At 44.6% G+C, this 20,944-nt stretch overlaps 1 protein-coding gene across 2 annotated transcripts; it reads left to right on the top strand.

The window, feature by feature from the left end:
• Positions 1-379: 379 nt before the first annotated feature.
• ANKRD35 (ankyrin repeat domain 35) lies at positions 380-16,941 on the top strand. 2 transcript variants are annotated; one of them, XM_045181680.2, is made up of 15 exons: positions 380-457; positions 581-728; positions 6,324-6,454; positions 7,170-7,258; positions 7,618-7,682; positions 8,485-8,542; positions 8,730-8,800; positions 9,129-9,235; positions 9,854-10,035; positions 10,645-10,682; positions 10,848-12,875; positions 14,827-14,916; positions 15,168-15,233; positions 16,075-16,175; positions 16,707-16,941. In XM_045181680.2, exons 2-14 carry the CDS (start codon positions 690-692, stop codon positions 16,135-16,137), a joined length of 3,027 nt encoding a protein of 1,008 aa, XP_045037615.2. In that variant the 5' UTR covers positions 380-457; positions 581-689; the 3' UTR covers positions 16,138-16,175; positions 16,707-16,941. The 2 variants fall into 2 exon arrangements, with proteins under 2 accessions (XP_045037615.2, XP_024430349.2); XM_024574581.3 differs by lacking the exon at positions 380-457 and having other exon boundaries at positions 470-728.
• Positions 16,942-20,944: the final 4,003 nt, after the last annotated feature.

Here is a 20,944-nt window from a genome sequence, read left to right on the forward strand (position 1 = left end):
GGTTTCCCAAGTTGAGAGGAGTCATGCGCTATCCACACTAGAGAGTCTCCTCCCATTTCCAATCTGTTCTCTTAAAATTCTCTTTTGTGCCTGGTTTTTGGCTGGTGAATGGAGGAGGAAGCAGAGATCAACTAAGTTGACCAAAGGTTTCTGGATAATGAAAGCGCTGTCACCAGTGGTTAAACGAGGTAGTTGGGGCGCAGGGAGAGAAGCCAGGCCTGTCCTCCTCTTGCAGCGGCACTTTGCGGAGCCCGGCTCAGGCGGGGTCTGGGGTGGAGCTGCCGCCTAAAACTGCGGAGAGGGGCGGGGCCGGGGGAGGAGTTTTAGCCGAAGCTGGCCGAGGTTCCCTCTATTATTGAACAGGTCCGAGCTGGGGGCGGGTTCAGTTTGGGAGAGCAGGGACGGAGACCAAGCCCAAGTCGCAGCCAAAGATTGCTGGCACTGCACCTCTACAAAGGTGGATTGGGGCAGGGCCAGGGGCGGAGTTTTAAGCCCAGTCTCGGGTTTTTTTGTCTCGGACTGAGCAGAAAGGGACTTGGGGGCGGGTAGGCACTGCTTTTGACAGCTTTCTCTCTGTCAGACGCAACTGAGTTTGGTGGGTTCGGAAATCTGTGCCCCTCTCTCTGCGCGTTCCAGTCTCTCCCTGCTCCCCCCCAGCCCTGAGCCAACCTGTGGCTCTGGACCTGGCCATGAAGCGCCTCTTCTCCTGCTCCAGCTCACAGGTGGCGGTAGGTGCCAAAATGTCTGGGAGGATGGGCATGGAGTTAGTTAGGGTCCAAGCCCTGTGGTGACAGAAGTCCTGAGTCCTACCGCTGTGCACCATTTGCCTTTTGTTTTTATCAGTCTTTCCAGCTCTTTCGCTCCTGCAGTGCAGCCCACTAGTTCTGACTTCCTCCAGACCCTGTTCCCCAGCCTCTGGTTATCCTCTGACCAACCTCTGACCTCCCTAAGGTTCCTTCCTTTGACCCTTCCTTGTCCTCCTATCATCTACATTCCCAACTTCTGATGTTTCCTGTAGCCCTTGCCCCTCCTGAAGGACCTGACCTTTACTTTTGTTTTGTCTCTTAGTACTGGACCATTCTTAAGCATCTGCTCAGTCTCCAGGCCCTGCTCAGCTTCAACTTCCATTATGTCTCCCGAAGTCCTGCCTCAGGGTCTTATTTTCCAGCCCTGCTCTGTCCTCAAGGCCCTCCCGTCTCATATGGCCCTATTCTTGTTGTTTCCTCTCAGCCCAACAAGTAGTCCCAGCCCCATATCTTCTTCAAGCCCTTCTTCATAGAATCTTCTCTTTCCTTACCCCCATCTCACCCCATGCCACTTCCACTCTCATTATTACCACTCTCATTCTTTCGTTATTACCACTGGCTCTCACACATCACTCCAAACCTCTTTCTAATTAGTTCTCCCACAACAGCAGCCTTCTTTCGTTCTCCCCTTCAACCTCTGCTTCTCTCTGCCAAGTGGTTTTTCAATTTCACTTTTCCCCCTTTTGCCCTGACCTGCCTGCTCTCTGTGGGTTAATCGTGCAGTCTGGCCAGCCTGACAGGCACTGCCAGAGAAACGCACAGGTGCCTGATGGCTCCCCACGGACCTACATAAGGTGCTTGCACTGCAGTGCCTGGTCATCAGACTGATTCTTGTGCTAGTCAAGGCCTTCTGCCTGCTTCTCCCAAAATCTTTCTTCATTGTAAACCCTCACCCATTTGTTGAGGGTTTATACTCTCTGCTCCTTTTGACTGAGTTGGGGAAAGGTGGTGGTGAGAAAAGAAGAGAAGAGTTTATTCACTTTGAGAGTTCCCATAAAAAGTCACTCTACTCACAAAGTTCTCCCAGAACAAAACACAAGGAAGAAGATTACAGGATGTAGGGGCTTAGGGAGAGTATAATTTCTTCTTCTCTGAAGATCTCTTATAGAGAGACCCCCTATCTGGGACGACAATTTCTGTGGAGATGAGAATTATGGCTCATTTAGAACTGAAGTTGCTAATTACCTGTAGTAATACTTCTTAGTGGTGCCATTCATAAGGAAGCATGAAAAATGTTTAGTGCACTTTTTATGGGCAGGCCACAGAAGCCTGGAAGAGAGCTATGAGTCAATACCAGGAACTCTGTTGAGGCCTGCCCTTGTCCCACTTATATTTGCTTCTCTACTTAGTTTCTACACATTGGTCAAACAATAAAAAGGCACTCACTGAATAACTATTACGGCTACCAGAAAGGGAGGCTACCAAGACTCTCTCTTAACTCGTAATGGTTTTCTTATTCACATGGACTCTCCCTAGTTATTGGAAAATTCTTTACATTGCCCTTGCCTTTCAGGTTTGTGGAGTCTGCGTGCTCCTTAGGAATGGAAAAACTATTTCATTCTTCCTAACTCTCCAATCCTTGGTCAGTGCCTCCTTTTCAAGATGCTGTGGTGAGCAAAGGAGTGAATGTTGGAATTTGAAAGTATTCCTCTGTCCTTCTTCACCCCAGCTCTACAAAGGTTTGGCCAAGAAGAATTTCTACCCATTGTTAACTCTTCTTAGTGTAACAAAATTATAAGAAGTAAATTGGGTGGATTTAGAACTATCTAGCTCCTCAGGATGGGATCACAAAAAGCTTGATAATAAGCCAGTTTCAGTTGGAAATTGTTTCTTTATAAAATTTCCTCATACTTCTTATGATAAATTCCTCCACTCCCTTAGCAGCTAATCACTCTGGACCTGTTTGTCAGAGAAATAGTGTGACAACATTCCTGTCACTCCCAAAGCTTGGCTTCCCAGTGATACTGGAGATTGCCCCTGCCTATCCCCACTCCCACTCCTGGGGTCCAGGGCCAGAGTCCTGCATTCTCAAATTGAGATCAGGACTAAAAAATCAGTGATCATTTAAAAATTAATCTAAATTATCCAGAATATAGGAAATTCCGCAAACAGCCAGAAACCCAGTTTTTATAATCTCATTTTATTTTAATCAAGTAGAGGATGCCTTTGAGGATGTCTTACATATTATCTTACTCTGCCTGTGTAGGAAGTAAACCAGAAAATAGCTTTAACCAGTTGGAACTGAATTAGCTTACAGAAGTGTCAACTGCATTAAAAAAGTTAACAGTCATCTCCTGGTTCCTTCAGGGCAGCCTTTCTATTTCCATACACCTGTCCTACAGCGGTAGCCACTCTTCCTCTACTGTTGGTTTGATCCATCTTGATAGGAAACTTAAAGGCCTACAGCCAGAAATAAGGAGAAGCTGCAATTACTTTATTTTTTAAAAGGCACTCTAATTTTTTTTTTTGAGAGAAAGAGAGGAAGGGGGGCAGAGAGAGAAACATCAATTTTTGTTGTTTCACTTATATATGCATTCATTGTTTTTTTTAACCATCACCTGAGGATATACTTACCGATTTAGAGAGAGAGGAAGGGGTAGAGGGAGAAACATCGATGTGACAGAGAAACATTGACCGGCTGCCTCCCGTACATGCCCCTACTAGGGATCAGATCTCCAACCTTTTGGTGTACTGGAGGACACTCCAACCAACTGAGCCACTGAGCCAGGGCCATTGATTGATTATTTTATGTGTCATGACTGGGGATTGAACCCGCAACCCTGGCATATTGGGAGTACACTTGAACCAACTGAGTTACCCAGCCAGAGCAGAACCCCTATTTTTTTTTTTTTTAGATTTTATTTATTTCTAGAGAGAGGGGAAAGGAGGGAGAAAAAGAGGGAGAGAAACATCAATGTGCAAGAGATACATCATTCAGTTGCTTCTTCCATTCCTCCAACATTTCCACCTATTTTAAATTATTCTTAGGGTAACAAAATTATAGGAAGTAAATCAGGTGGATTTAGAACTCTCTAGCTGTAAAGAAAAGTATCTCCTTTGCTTGGAAACACCTTTACTATATGTACGGCCTGGCTGTTAAGCATTGGCTAATATGAGCAAGATCCCTTTCCCCCACTCCCCTGTATGGAGAATTATGAGCCCAGAAACATCCAAAATGTGCCCAGCAAGGCTAGAAAGGATGGGGATTGGAACTACCATTTATTGTGTACCTACTATGTGATGGACACAGTGTTAGGTGCTTTATATGATGTTATATCATTAAAAAACTGATGTTCAGAGAAGTTTTTACATGCCTAAATTCTCAAGGACAGAAAATGTTTGAATTAGGATTTTAAACAGAGGACTTCACATTGAGGTCAGCTGATGGCAGTGTCCTGTGCTGGGGGTGTAGTTCTAACTCTCTGCTTTGTCTGAGGGTGATCTGGCACCCAAGAGACATTGGATAATGTGTTCTTACATCTCATTCTCTTGGTATGTGGAACAATCATTTTGCTTGTTTTGTCCTTTGAGAATTAATCTGTTTAGAGACACTTCATGCAGAAGAGTAGCATCTGAAAGCGGGTGGCTCTGCCCTGGGGGCAATCTTAGACTGTTTATTTGGAAATGAGTAAAATATCTTCTATCACTCTGTAGTAGTGTGATCTGGTGATGAGAACAGGATTTGGCATTAGGTGGCCTGGGTTCTAATCTCAATTTTCTCACCATTCTGTGGTGTGTCTCTGCACAGTTATTTAACTTCAGTGTGCTTCAGTTACTTCTGTCAAATAGATAAAATAATATCAGCCTTAACTACTTTCCAGGGATGTTGAGAGACTAATTGAAATAGCACTTGAAAGGGCTGTGAGGAATTACAAGTGCTATATTGGAGTCTTACCTCAGAATTCATTTACCCTAGATGATTTTATGACTGGAACATTTAAAATCTTTCTTGTTTTTGATGAATAATTTGCCAATATTTGAAGATGAGTTATTTGGCTTTCGTTGACCCTATATTTTTCCACCTTCTCCCATAGCCTGTTTCTTGTTGAGATTATAGCTCATAAAATGCAATGTGCAACCACTAATCCCCCATCAGTTCCTGTTTTAAGGATACCATACACTTGTATAGCTCTTCACAGTTTACAAAGAGATTTTTATATATATTAGTTCATTTAATACTCACAACGTGATGAGGTAGTTATTATTTTCCACATTTTATAGGTGAGGAAACAGGTTACAGGGGTTTAATGGCTTACTCTAGGTCTCATAGCTGAGAAAGTATCTGAACCAGTCCCTGACAAAATTCCTCTGGGGCCCTTTTCGCCATACCACAAATTTTTGCATCCTTTCTTCCTTTCCTTTCCCTTCTCTGGGTCAAACCAAGCTCTCTGTGCTTTCAGCTCTGGGTATTTTTACACTGCTCTCTCTTTTGTGCCGTGTGGTACTTCAATTACTGTAATTACCCTACCACCTGAAAAAGTCAAGCTGGAATGATAGAACAATGCATGCCCAGGTGTGGCTTTTGTCTGGGACAGCTGCTCCCTGCCTGGAAAAGAGGAGGGAGGGGAGGAAGGAGGAGGGAAGAGACCTCTTGCTGCCTCCTCAAACCTAGCTAGAGACCTATATTTGCTGTTTGGTTGTTGCCATGAAATGGAAAGCAACTAGGTAATGGACAAAGATTTGAGATGGGAAAACAAAAACTTGTATTTCTCCTCCCCGTTTTGTGGCCCAAAGCTGATGGGTAGAGATGGTATGACTAGGTATTTGGACTCCTGACTGTGACCTGAAGCTAGGTGCCATGACTTCTCAAATATCTGAAGACAAAAAGCAGAGTAGCATGGGAAGCTTAGAGGGAATGTGAGCACAGTCAGGAGTGGTCACTTTGGTTCAGCTCGCTCTGGCAAGACCTAGAGAAAAAAAGGGAAAGGAGTCATGGCTAGGATTGCTCTATGGATGTCCTAACAACAATAATCATAATGATGATTTAAAGACATTTGAGCCCTGGCTGGTGTGGCTCAGTGGATTGAGCACCCACCTGCAAACCACAGGGTCACTGGTTCAATTCCCAGTCAGGGCACCTGATTGGGTTGCAGGCCAGGTCCCCAGTGAGGGGCACATGAGAGGCAACCACACATTGATATTTCTCTCCCTCTCTTTCTCCCTCCCTTTCCATCTAAAAATAAGTAAGTAAAATCTTTTTAAAAAGAAGACATTTGAAATACTCTGCACTCAAAAAATTGGAAATATCCAGCACTCAAAACTGATTTTTAAGTCAGTAGTCCAGGCACCTTTTGGTCCAGGGCTGGCAATAATTAGAGGTAGAATATGAATTGGTGATTATTTAACTGGCCCACCTAAGAAGGACTACATGATCTAGGCTGAGTGATTTGTGGAGCATTGAAAGGACCTTAGGGATTTCCCTTTCCTCTTGCTTGGCATCTTCCTATAACCATCTCTTTTAATTTCTTTCTCCACTTCATCCTCACCTAATTCACACAATCTGTGGCTCTGGACCAGGTAGAAAGATGGAACCACCGTGATCAGAAACTGCTGGAGGCAGTGAAGCAGGGGGATGTGGGACGCGTGGCTGCCCTGGCTTCCAGGAAGTCTGCTCGACCCACCAAGCTAGACTCGAACGGCCATTCCCCGTAAGTCCTCCTGACCCTATTTTTGGTATGTGGTTCCCTTTGAAAGCTCCAAACCCCAATATGATATAGGACCAGGGAATACCTCAATTTCAGAGCCCTTTTTGTCTTAGTAAATCTTTGCCACACATTAAGTGCTACACAAAATGAAGGAAGAAAATATTGTTCCTGAGCTCCATACACTTCACAACCCAGGTCAACAAAACTGACCAAAAAAGGACAAAAATCCCATGGAACAAACAGAAAACTGATATATACAATAAATAGAGTATTTCTTCCTTGAACAAAGAGGAGGGTGTGTGTGCTTGGGAAATTTGGAATGAAGTGGTAGCCACACAAGTCACATGGCTAGAAGGAATGAGCAGGATAAGAGGAATGTTACTCCTTGTTTCTGCCCAAGTCAGCCTTCACATGCCCACTCCCCTGCTCTGGTCTTTCTGCGACACTTCCAGTCTGGTAAGATCCCTACAATAATAGTCTGAGATTTCTTGAGACCTGTAGCTCTTATTTCTATTTTGCTTCTAGCTTCCTCTGATTTTATGACAGTAGGTCATAAAGCCTTCTCTTTTTCAGAAGGTCAGGTCAGGGGAGTTCCCTCTCTGCTTTTGGGATTGGCTTTGGAGTTAAGGGAGCATAGAAGGCAGTGATTATTAAGACTCTCCCATTCCTCATCCCTGGATCCCCTCATCATTCTGCCTCTCTGCCTTGATTCTGGCAGGTTTCATCTGGCAGCCTCCAAAGGCCTGACAGAATGTTTGACTATACTGCTTGCAAATGGGGCTGACATCAACAGCAAGAATGAGGACGGTGAGTTAGACTGAGCACTGGGTTATACTGCTTGCCTCTCCCTCTACAACAGCAATGGGGGCCAGTGCTGGGCCCTGCTGTAGGTTCCAACGGCAACCCCCTGCTTCTCTCCTCATAAATTCTGGCTGGCATCCTTCCAGAGGTTCCCATCCCTACCAGCTGGGTGTACTTTCACCCACCTCCCACCTCCACCATAGGGACTAGGCACTTGGGGAACAAGAATTTCTGGCCTCATATGGCTAAGATCTTCTCTCTCTAATTTCCCTCTGATTATCTGTGCATCTCTTGCCTTCCCTCCCTGTGAGTCATTGGCATGCATGGGGCTACACACCTCCCTCACCTGCTCTTTCTCTTTCCAGGAAGCACTGCTTTGCACTTGGCTACCATCTCCTGCCAGCCACAATGTGTCAAGGTCCTGCTCCAGGTAAGAGCAACCCCTTGATATTATTCCTGTGAAGGGAAGAAGCGGATCCAGGGTTTCTTAACTTTGTCTTGAAGTCACAAGCAATATTTGATCAAATATACCCATCTTATCCCCAATATGAGAGCTTGTAATAATTTATTTATTAATTCACAACATGTATTTAACATCTACTATGTGCAGGCACCACACTTAATGCTGCCCTTGAGAGCAGGTCATAAAGTGGAGTTGCCAGTCAATATGCATATATTGAGCACTGCCACTGGCAGAGCCACTTCAAAGACTAACTGCTGTGATGGTGATGGGTGGGCAGAAGGAGGACAGAGGTTTTCAAATTAGAACAAAATCCTGTCTGTTTTTGCGGTGTGTGTAGTCTAGGCACACACAGAGAAATATAGATGTGAAATGACATGTGGAAATTTATAAATAATTCTCCAAAAGTACAAAAGCCACAGTTCAATAGACCGTTGGGTGAATGGCTGTTCTGCTTTTGTTCTTCCCAGCACTTTCCAAATTTCCCAATTATGATCCTAAAGTACCAGTCATGGAATCAGGTGTTATTTTCCCTAGCATGTTTATTTATCTATAATCTGATGTTTCTTAGGCCCTAGGTTTAAGAATCAGGGTTGACATTTAAGGCTGCCTATCATTCAAAAAATTTATTGGGCTTGCCTAGCAGTTGAACAAAGCCAAGGTCCTTTCACCCCTCCCCATAGTAATCTGGAAGTTGGAGACCCAACAATGGGTATGGGGTGAGAATGATAACACCATGTTCTGTGCTGTTTCCCTTTGTGGCTCTTTACAGCATGGTGCCAATGAAGATGCTGTGGATGCAGAAAATCGTAGTCCATTGCACTGGGCAGGTGCGTGCCAGAGGACTGGTAGAAAGTAGGGCTGCAGGGATCATAGGGTAGGAAGGGAGAGGAGCATAACATTTGGTGGAAAGGGCAGGGCTGATTACTACAATGGTTGGAGGGGATATTGGGTCATGGTCTGACTAGATATACTTCCTGCTTCCCCTTAATCCAATCATCCTTCAACCCTCCCCAGCCTCCTCTGGCTGTGCCTCAAGTGTGCTCCTGCTGTGTGACCATGAAGCCTTTTTGGATGTCCTAGATAATGTGAGTATCAGCTGGGCCAGTGGGCAGTGTTCTACACAGGGAGGCTGTTGCTTTCTATGAGCTTGATTGGCCAATTTCTGTGACCAGATATTGTGCAGTACCACCTTCTCTTAACTCCTTCCCAACCCCACCCTGCTCCTTCTCTTCTTCCTCACAGAGAAGTTAAGCTTTATCTTCTTAAGAGCTTCTAACCCTTAGAAAAGGAACATTTAGCTCCAAGACTGGGGATTTTTCCTGGAGAGGTGTGGGGAGAGGGGAGCTGGTAGGATTGTGTCAAACCCCTGGCTCCCCTGGCTTCTCATGAACCCTCTCTCCACAACCTGTGTAGGATGGACGTACACCCTTGATGATTGCCTCACTGAGTGGTCATGCAGCTATCTGCTCACAGCTACTGCAGAGAGGTGCCCGAGTTAATGTTACAGACAAGGATGACAAGTGAGCCTTCCTCATCTTCCCACCCCAAATCCACACCCTGATCAATTTAGGAAGGTGCTGCTGGGCAGTGTGTGTGTGTGTGTGTGTGTGTGTGAGCAAGAAGGCAAGTTGGTCTCTGTGTTCTTGGTCTCCTTTCTTCTGAGTGGTGGTTTATAAGAACTCTGCCAACTGCTTCACTGTTTTCCTCTTGAGAAATTGAGAAAGTTTTCCTTATACTTTTTTTTTAGCTGCTACCAGCCCCATCTTCTTAACATAGAACTCTGGAAATAGAATCAATACCTCTGGACACATAGTTTAATTTACTGGTTTTCAAACTATCTTTTAAGCAATGGAATCCTTTTTTTCTGATAAAGAATTTATGCAGAACCTTAATATATAAAAATTGAGGAAAATAAATCCCTTTCAATTGGCCTCCTGCTTTCTGATGCTTCATTCAGCTCCAAGGACTGGCATTTGAAAAGTTCTGGTCTGGCCTAAATGCTTTGTCATTGGCTGGTGTTGGTCTATGTTTCTCCTGCCCACACTGAATGAGAGCTGATCCTGTGAATGAGATTTCTGGAACCAGGACACTCTGATTCCAGAAGGAAAGCCTATCCTCAGATTTGTCCTAACACACAGATCGGCTCTGATCCTGGCCTGTGAAAAAGGCAGCGCTGAAGTGGCTGAACTACTCCTGAGCCATGGAGCCAATGTGGGAGTGGTGGATAGCATGGAGCATGATGCTCTGTATTATGCTCTGCGCACACAAGACAAGGCACTGTGGAAGCCGGTACAGCAGGCCCTGAACTGGTGGAGGGGAGGTAAAGCCAGTTTCCTGTTGTAACTTCAAGATGCTCCTTTATAGCTCAAAGAAGCTGCTTAGACTCCCACTTGTTTGCATGGCAATAACCCATCTGACAAATAATTGTCACTTTAATCAAGAATTTACTTATTTATTGCTGCTACTATGAGATGACCCCAAATTCGCAAAAGCATAGTCACGAAGTTCCTTTGTCTCTCACTAAAGGCAACTCTGGCTAGTACTATCACTAGCATTTCTGAGTTATAATTGTATATCTCTTTGTGTGGTTTCTTGTTCAATATCTCTCTCCCCTACTACACTGTAGACCCCTCAGATGACAGGCCATTTCTGTTTTGTTTACCACTGATACCCTGGTGCCTATAACAGTGCCCTGGCACAGTGTCCAATAAAGTGAGTGAACAAAATGAATGAGCTGGAACATCTCTAGGATAGGGAATCAAGTTTGCTGGATTGAACAGGGGTGGCTCCCTGCTCTAGGAAGATATGTGTGATAAGGGTTATGACACTGAGGGGCCACTCCTCTCACTGAGAGTCTGATGAAAGAGTATGGGATAGAAACACATGGGACCTGTCCCTGCTCTCATTTTCCTCATGTCTTTTCATATAGACCAGGAGCTAGTTCAACACCCAGATGTTGCATCTAAGGTAAGACCCTAAGTACCTCCCCTTCTGACCCACTGCAGGCCATCCCACTGCAATATCTCCCAGGAAGTGATCTATGGGGGGTATTAAGGCAGTCTAAAAGAAGAAAGGCCCTCCTGGGTCTAGGATAGCTTGCAGGCTTTACTTCACTGTCTGTTTTCTACATAGGCCTCTCCATCTGAGCCTCAGGTGGATTTTCTACCTAAGAGTTCAAGGAGAGGAGAGCCCAAGGAAGAGCAGGAAGAAGAGAATCATGGAGGCACATGCTCAGAGGAATGGAGGTGGAAGTATGAAGAGGAGCAGAGGAAAGCTTCTCAGTTGGAGCAGGAGCTGGTACAAAAGACAGAAGAGTGTAAGGCTCAAGCTGCAGCCTACCTGGGTCTGGAGAAACAGATTCGAGAACATGTGCAGGAGCTGGGGCTCCTCCTTGCCCAAGAGCCCACAGCTTCAGAAGGGCAGAGTTCTAGTATCCATCCTGAAGAAGATGGCATGGAGCAGGGTTGTCTCCTGGACCTGCTGGCTGAGCACATACAAGAATTAAAGAAGCAGCAGCAGGCAGTAGCCACAGCCACAGCCACAGCCTCAGCCAACCCAGTATTAGCTTCCAAGAAGGCTGAGGATTCAGCTCAAGGAGAGATCCATTATGAAGCCCATGGTTGGTCCCAACCAGAAGAACAGGGGCCACCCCAGAGCCCAATGTCTGAGATCATGAGGAATGCCACAGGACAGCAACTGATCACCAACGGTGGACATGCCCTTAGCCCTGGTCATACTGACCAGCCGCATGCTGGCCAAAAGGAGAGGTCACAGGCCCTAGGGGCTGAACCAACAGGCACTGTGGCTGAATCAGTGGGCATGGCAGCCATGAACCAGCTCCTGCTACAACTGGGGGAGGAGTTGGCTGCAGTGTGGCGAGAAAAGGATGCTGCCCTGGGGGCTTTGTCAAGACCAGTCCTAGAGGGAGCTCTGGGGACAACAAGGGCTGAGGCTGCAGCAGCTGCCTGGGAGAAGATGGAGGCCAGGTTGGAGCAGGTGCTGGTGAGGCTGGATCGGGCAAAGGCAGGACTACAAGGGAAACCTGTGGCCCCTGCCCAGGAGCCCAGAGAAGGAGCACCAAAGAGAGGCTCAGAAACCATCACCAGAAAAGATGAAGGGAGAGAGAAAAGGGCTCCTGGAGCCCATGGGGAGACTCTAATGAACCCTGTCAGGGAACAGATGCCTGGAGGAGGACTGGCAAAGGGACCACTGGAGAAGGAGGTGTCAGCACTGAGACTGAGCAACAGTTACTTGCTAGAGGAGTTAAGGGAGCTGGGGCGGGAGCGGCAGCAGTTGCAAGGGGAGCTGCAGTCCCTGAGCCAGCGGCTGCAGCGGGAGTTTGTGCCCAAGCCAGAGGCACAGGTCCAGCTCCAGCAATTGCAGCAAAGTGTGGGGCTGCTGACAGATGAACTGGTGTTGGAGAAGGAGGCCAGTAAGAAGTTGCAGAAGCACCTGGCCTCCCAAAGCAGTGGCCTCCGAGGCCTGTGGGACTGCTTGCCCCCAGAGCTGGTGGGCAAAGCGAGTGCTGTGGGCACAGGTACTGAGTCCCCGGAGGAGCAGCAGGCCCGCATCAGCACCCTAGTAGGCAGGCACCGTGAGGCCCAGCAGGCACTGGCTAGGCTGGAGGAGGAAAACCAGTGGCTGCAGGGACCCTCTGCCCCACATAGGGAGCCAGGCACCTCCTCAAAGATGCCAGCATCCCCAGAAGTGGCTGCTTTAGAGCAAGAACTCAGGAAGCTCGAGGAAGAGCTGGGAGCCGTTCAGGCCACAATGAGTGGGAAGAGCCAGGAGATCAGGAAGCTGAAGAAACTGCTCTACCAAGCAACAGAGGAAGTAGCTGAGCTGAGGGCCAGGGAGGCAGCCAGCCTGAGGCAGCATGAGAAAACCCGGGGCTCGCTGGTGGCCCAGGCCCAAGCTTGGAGTCAGGAACTAAAGGCTCTGCTAGAAAAGTATAACACTGCCTGCTGGGAAATGGGCCGGCTGCAGGAGACTGTGGCCAAGGAGCACCACAGGAGTGGAGACCTGACTGCCAGGGCAACAGAGCAAGAACGCCAGGCCAGCGAGAAGCATGGGTGCTCAGAACAGTTTGAGAAAACAGTGGAGCTGCTGAAAGAAAAGATGGAGCATCTTTTGGGGACTTGCCAGGACAAGGACACCAAGGTGATCAGATCAGGCAGTGGTGGGGAGAAGTGGGGAAGGTTTCTGTGTGTTTATGGGTTTTGCTAACCTGCACCTACCTTTGGTTAGTCAGATAAATACCCCCTGCCCCGAAACAGAATGCCAATTATTATTGTTATTGTTTTTAAAGATTTTATTTATTTATTTTTCAAGAGGGGAAGGGAGGGAGAAAGACATCAATATTTGGTTGCCTCTCATGCGTGCCCCACACTGGGGACCTGGCCCACAACCCAGGCGTGTGCCCTGACTGGGAATCAAACTGGCGACCCTTTGGTTCTCAGGCTGGCACTCAATCCACTTGAGCCACACCAGCCAGGGCATGAATGCCAATTATTAGCAATTTGTCTGAGTCTGAGGTAGTTTGGGGTTAAGGTTGGAGGTAAGGTATAAATATAAGAGAACTTAGGTATTAAAACCTAAGAAGGGGACTTAGGTTGGGACTCTGGGTTCAGAAGCAGTGTGGTCAGGGCTACCACCCATGGAGTACTATGGTTTATTAGCATTTTGACTTAAATTGTGTGTATTAGCCTGAGGACAAGTCTAATAATATGGTAGGTGGCTGTGGTTTGGGTAGGGTTCTGAGGAAGTGACTCAAAGGCTGATTGATTGATTAAGAAAAGTAGACTAGGCTAAAGGCCCACTTCTCCCCTCCCACTTCAATCAGAGATTTCTATTGGCAAAGAGAGCCCCAATGCAAAAACAGAAATTTGAAAACCACCATGTTAGGTGCCCAAGTTTCCTAAAAAAATCAACTTGCAAATGAATTTAGTAATTCTAGAACTTTACTTATGAAATGAATTCAGAATTCTTATACAAATTTGTGTACATGATCCAATTTAGAATTATTGAAACATATGGGAAATATTATTACATAATATCGAGTACATAAAAACATAAGGAATGTTAAACAGAAGAGAAATCATTTTGGGTGGGGCTAATTAAAGAAAGGAAGAATTTTGTGTTGGTGTTGAAGGAGAAGAGGAAAGAGATCAAATGAGCAAAAGAAAATGGTACAGTGGAGGTTGTACTGAGATCATCTGGATTTTGATTTCAGCTTCAAAACTTACTGATTAATCATGAGTGAGTTATCTAAACCTCCAAGTCTCCAAGCCTCAGTTTTTTAAAATTTATAAGATAGGCTAATAATAGGGTTTTTGTGAAGGTTACATTACATAAGATTATATTTAAAATACTAAGAATAACTTCTTGAAAATTTTAAGTATTACAGTTAGCTATTTTTATTATTCTTGCTACCACCATTCCTATTACTGCTGGTTATCATTAACCGCATTTGTGACTTAGCCTCACAAACCACAAAAACTCATCTCCACTTTGCTCAGTAGTCAGCAGCTAGAAGTAGGTCAGGATCCAGTAGAGTTAACAGCATGGCCCCGGATGGTGTGGCTCAGTGGATTGAGCACTGGCCGAGAACCAAAGGGTCGCCAGTTCAATTCCCAGTCAGGGCACATGGGTGGGTTGTGGGCCAGGTCCCCAGTAAGGGGCATGTGAGAGGCAACCACACATTGATGTTTCTCTCCCTCTCTTCCTCCCTCCCTTCCTCTCTTTCTAAAATTAAATAAGTAAAATATTTTTAAAAATAATAAAGATTTTTAAAAAATAGTATGGACCATGATTTCCAAGAGATCTAAGTTCAAGTCATGGGTCATCACTTATTAGCTTATTAGTGTGATTTGACAAATTATTTAACTCAGGCTCCTTATCTACAAAATGTGAATAATAATGCTTCCTCTAGAGAAGTGTTGTTCTTCTCAGAACAGAAGTAGAGCTCATTTGAGTATTAAATGAGACAAGGTGTGTGTAAAAGTATCTGACACATATTATATATTCAGTAAAGGGAAGCTGACCTTGACTCTGGGTGGTAGTGGGGTAGGTGGGAAATGACTTGGGCCTCATTGGTTCCCTTTGGTTTCAGATCAAGGAACTGTTGAAGAAGCTGGAACAGCTTTCAGAGGAAGTCCTAGCAGTTCGAGGAGAAAATGCTCGCCTTGCCCTGCAGCTCCGGGTATGTTTCGGCTCTCAGGGAAATGGACAGAGCTAGAGAAGAGAGTGGAAATTGGAAATGATGTATATGTAAGAGAGATTCTGGGAATTTCAGAGACCTGTTCAGGCAGAGGTCCAGGCTGGGCCATTGATGGGCCAAGGGAGACTATCTGGCCCAGCTGACCACTTAATTTTATTGTTCCTCATGCTTGGAGTATCAGGGTGAGTATGGGAGGGTAGGCAATAACTCCTCATTGTTGCTTAAACTCCCAGGATTCCCAGAAGAACCATGAAGAGATCATCTCTACCTATAGGAACCATCTACTGAATGCTGCTCAGGTGAGCATGGGGGGAAGGAGAGACACAGAGTTGGGCAGGGGGTGTTGCATTTGGGGTTCCTTCTCTTACCTGCACATATTTGTCATTTCTTGGAAAGCTAGACTTTAGGTGTTCCAGTGCCAGGTCTCTGGATCTCATGAGGAAGAGCAAGAGAAATTGCACATGAATGTATGGGGAGAGAGGTGTTTGTCCCTCCTTTTCAATTCCCTGATCCACTGTAAAGCCTTTTCCTGTCCCTTTCCTCAGTTCCCTCCAGAGCCAAATGATCCCTCACCAAGGAAGTAGAGGTGGGTGGTGTGCTCCTTTATTAGGATTAATGATAACTACAAAGAATCGAACATTTATTGTATACCAAGTGCTTTGCTTCAGATTCAGAGTTGTAACCCTCATAGCAATCCTGAAGAGTAAACATTATCTTCCTTGAAAAGATTAGGAACCCTGGCTGGTGTGGCTCAGTGGGTTGGGTGTCATCCTGCTAACTGAAGTTTTGCTGGTTCTCAATAGGGACACGTGCCTGGGTTTCAGGCCAGGTCCCTGGTTCAGGGCGTGAGAGGGACAGCCAATTGATGTTTCTTGAGCATCATCAATGTTTCTGTCCCTCCCTTCCTTCCCCTGTGTCTGGGAATGAATAAATAAAATCTGAAAGAAAGAAAAGAAAGAAAGGAAGACAGAGAGGAAAAGAAAGAAGAGAAGATTAGGAAACAGCCATGGAGAAGTTAAATACTGTGAGTGCTCATAGTTAGCAAACAGCATTCCACTATACCACAGAGTCTCTCCCTCATCTCTCTCTCCCCATTTTTCTGTTCTTCATCTCCCTTCATTTATTTCCTGCCATCCACAGGGCTACATGGAACAAGATGTGTACAGGATCCTACTGCGAATCCTCGTCATGCAGGAGGAGTAAGGCAGCATGGGCCCTGAAGGGTCTGGGATTCCTCCCTTGTAAGTTGTGAACTCAGCCTGACAAGGAAGGGAGCTTGGAGAAAGGCCTTTGAAAGGTGGCTTAAGGATGGGTATTGGAGTTTCCTTTTGTCCCAGGTGGTAGCTGCATGTGGGCCATAGAGCATTTGAAGTGAGGTTAATTGAGAAGCCATAATTTGGGGAATCACTGGGTGGAGTCAGGAATCAGTGAACAGTTAGACTAAAGGGGGCTGAGATGGGTTGGAGACTGAAAAGAGTTGAGTGACTTTTACAGTCTGGGATGGAGAGATATCAGTGAATGATGAGTGATGGTGGGACAGTGGTACAAAATTGTTTCCTAGGGTGGTACTCTACAAACTCCAGAATCTCTCCTCCACTCCCATACCATTCATTCAAAGAATTGTCTTATACTATTCTTCTCCCCACCCCTATGCCCATGACCATCTTCTCAGTCCAGATACATGAGAATCCCCTTTAGCATCTTGGCATGGGCAGGAGGATTCTGAGGATGTGGAGGTGTGTGTATTTTATCCTTGAATTTCTTCTTTCAAGGAATAAGAGCATCCCTGGATGCCAGAGGCTCCATCAGGCTGTAGTGGATGGGGGGTTATCCACTAGGGGTAGTGTGTGTGGAGCTTCACCTGATGTTATGGACCCCAGACCTCAGAACCTGGACCCTGGAAGCCACATGGATGAGATCAGAGAAGATCTGAATGAAAATAAATATTTTTAAATAAATAAATAATATTTTCCTGCTCTGTGGAAAATAAAGTGGGAAGCAATATGATACTGGGTGTATTTTTCTGTTTAAAGGGGTATGGCGGGGAGCAGGGGAGGGAAAGAATTTTTTTCATTCCTTTTTTTTTTTTTTTTAACAACAAATGGTTCCATAAGCCAGCACTTTCAGACTTTTATTATGATTGCTTTGGTGGGGTAGCTCAGTTGGTTAGAGCATTATCCTGATGTGCCAAGGTTGCAGGTTCAATCCCTGGTCAGAGCACATACAAGAATCAAACAATGAGGGCATAAATAAATGAAACAACAAATCTCTCTTTCCCTTTCTCCCCACTCCTCTCTCTCTCTCTAAAAAGAAAGAATCAACCAATGAATATATAGGTAGGTGCAACAGTACATCAATGTTTCTGTCTTTCTTTTTCTGTCTCCCTTCCTGTCTCTCTAAAATCAATTATAAAGAAAAAATTAGACTTCCAGCCAAGATGGAGGCGTAGTAGACACGCTGTGCCTCCTCACACAACCAAAAGGACAATGACAATTTAAAAACAAAAAACAACCAGAACTGACAGAAAATTGAACTGTATGGAAGTATGACAACCAAGGAGTTAAAGAAGACACATTCATCCCGACTGGTAGGAGGGGCGGAGACATGTAGCTGGGCAGAGAGGACTCAGGGCAAAACTGCGGCTGGTGGACCCTGCAGTCCCACATTCGTGGGAAGATAAATGGGGAGGAATAAAGGGGGAGAGAAACAGACCACACAACCCCAGGGCTCCAGCACAGGGAAATAAAGCCTCAAAACCACTGACTGAAAACCCCTTGGGGGTTGAGGCAGCAGTGGGAGAAACTCCCAGCCTCACAGGCGAGTTTGTGGGAGAATCCCACAGGGTCCCAGAATGTACACAAACCCACTCACATGGGAATCAGCACCAGAAGGGCCCACTTTGCTTGTGGGTAGTGGGGGAAATGACTGAAAGCTGGCAGAGAGCAGAGCAAGCACCATTGTTCCCTCTTGGACCCCTTCCGCACATACAACGTCACAGTGCAGCACCATGGGTTGCCCCACCTGGGTGAATACCTAAGGCTCCGCCCCTTTACATAACAGGCACACCAAGACAAAAAAAAAAAAATGGCCCAAAGGAAAGAACAGATCAAAGCTCCAGAAAAAATATAACTAAGTGATGAAGAGCTAGCCAACCTATCAGATGCACAGTTCAAAACACTGGTAATCAGGATGCTCACAGAATTGGTTGAATTTGGTCGCAAATTAGATGAAAAAATGAAGGCTATGCTAAGTGAAATAAAGGAAAATGTATAGGGAACCAGTAGCAATGGGAAGGAAACTGGGACTCAATCATATGGACCAGGAGGAAGGAAGACACATCCAACCAGAAAAGAATGAAGAAACAAGAATTCAAACAAATGAGAGGCTTAGGAACCTCCAGGACATCTTTAAACGTTCCAACATCCGAATTATAGGGGTACCAGAAGGAGAAGAGGAAGAACAAGAAATTGAAAATTTATTTGAAAAAATAATGGAGAATTTCCCCAATCTGGCAAAGGAAATAGACTTCCAGGAAGTCTAGGAAGCTCAGAGTCCTAAAGAAGTTGGACCCAAGGAACCACACACCAAGGCACATCATAATTCCATTACCCAAGATTAAAGATAAGGAGAGAATCTTAGAAGCAGCAAGAGAAAAGGACAGTTACCTACAAAGGACTTCCCATAAGACTGTCAGCTGATTTCTCCAAAGAGACCTTACAGGCAAGAAGGGGCTGGAAAGAAATATTCAAAGTCATGAAAGACAAGGACCTACATCCAAGATTACTGTATCCAGCAAAGCTTTCATGTAGAATGGAAGGGCAGATAAAGTGCTTCCCAGATAAGGTCAAGTTAAAGGAGTTCATCATCAACAAGCCCTTATTATATGAAATGTTATAAGGATTTATCTAAGAAAAAGAAGATAAAAATATGAACAGTAAAGTGACAGCAAACTCACAGTTATTAACAACCACACCTAAAACAAAAGCAAAAGCAAACTAAGCAAACAACTAGAACAGGAACAGAATCACAGAAATGGAGATCACATGGAGGGTTATCAACAAGGGAGTGGGATGGGGAGAGAGAGGGAAAAGGTACAGAGAATAAGTAGCATAAATGGTAGGTAGGAAATAGACAGGGGGAGGGTAAGAATAGTATAGGAAATGTAGAAGCCAAAGAACTTATATGTATGATCCATGGACATGAACTAATGGGGCAGGGAATGTGGGCAGGAGGGGCTGTGTAGGGAGGAGGGGAGTGAAGGGGGGGAAATGGGACAACTGTAATAGCATAATCAATAAAATACATTAAAAAAAGAAAAAAATTAATTATGATCCATAGTAAGAATGCATTTTACCATATTTTGTTGTGTATAATATGCATTTTTGCCCAAATTTTTGAGGGAAAAATAAGGATATGCATTATACATGGGTAGTACCTGAAATACCTTACATCTGTTCTTGTGTTTTGTAATTATTTGTTACATAAATTTTCTTGTACCATAATATATTAAAAACAAATGCTAAAATTCCTTTGTAATACAAAAAACAAGTATCTAAATATAAATAAATACATAATTGATTAAAAAAATTAAAATGAAAGTTTTTCTGGAAAGTTTGAGCCAAAAACATGGGTGCTCAATGTACATGGCAAAATAGAGTATATCCTATGTGGACATACTTGAACTATGTCCTATTCTAGTCTGTTCTCTGCTATTGTACTCCACCAAAATAATATTGGTCAAAATATATCCACTCATGGGTCAAGGCCCACAGTTTGAAAAACAGCCCTCTGTGAAAATGGGGATTGACACTCTTCATTTGTCTTTCACAAATCTGTCTCTTACAGACTGACTCAGCTCTAATCATTCTTCTCTACCTTGGGACTCCTGAGTCTTCTCTTTGAGGAGGAAATATTGAGAGACATGGATTTTCTTTGAGATGTACAATCTAAAATATTCTATCATTTATTAAATCATGCGTTTAGATTTGAAGCACATGGTCTCATGTGGTCAGTGTTCTTTGTTCCAGGAGCAAAGAGGGATGAAAGGTCTGATTCCAGAGGAAGGGATGAAGGGACACTCATAATTGGCTTTTCCCCTTCAGTTCAGTTCTCAGACTGAAAAATGTATTTCTTCACCAAATTAGGCAAGTTTTCTTTATTATTATTTTTAAAAGATTTTTATTTATTTTTAGAGGGGAAGGGAGGGAGAGAGGGAGAGAGACATCAATGTGAGGTTGCCTGTCACGCGCCCCCTGCTGGGGGCCGGGCCTGCAACCCAGACATGTGCCCTGACTGGGAATTGAACTGCAACCCTTTGGCTCACAGGCCCATGCTCAATCCACTGAGCTACACCAGCCAGGGCTCTTTCGTTATTTTTTCAAATAGATTTCCAGTTTCTTGCGCTCTCTCTCTTCTCCGTCTGGTACCCCTATGATGCAAATGTTGGAATGCTTGAGGTTGTCCCAGAGGCTGCTTACTCAATCCTTGTTTTTTGGGGTTCTTTCTTTTCTCCTCTTGTTCTGATTGCTTGTTTTTTTGCTTCTTTATGTTCCAAATCACTGATTTGATTCTCGGCTTCCTACACTCTATTGTTGTTTCCCTGTAAATTGTTCTTTATTTCAATTAGTGTATCCTTCATTTCTGACTGGATCTTTTTTATGCTGTTGTGGTTCCTTGAGCATCCTTATAACCAGTGTTTTGAACTCTATATCTGATAGATTGCTTATCTCCATTTTGTTTAGTTCTTTTTCCAAGATTGCTCTACCCAGCAAAGCTATCATTTAGAGTTAAAGGGCAGATAAAAAGCTTTCCTGACAAGAAAAAACTAAAGGAGTTCATCATCAGCAAACCATTATTATATGAAATGTTAAAGGGACTTATTTAAGAAAAAGAATATCAAATCTATGAACAATAAAATGGTAATAAATACATATCTATCAACAATTGAATCTAAAAAACAAACTAAGCAAACAAGAAGAACAGAGACAGAATCATGGATACAGAGAGCATT

The sequence above is a fragment of the Desmodus rotundus genome, chromosome 12, assembly GCF_022682495.2.
Source record: "Desmodus rotundus isolate HL8 chromosome 12, HLdesRot8A.1, whole genome shotgun sequence".
NCBI lineage: Eukaryota > Metazoa > Chordata > Mammalia > Chiroptera > Phyllostomidae > Desmodus > Desmodus rotundus.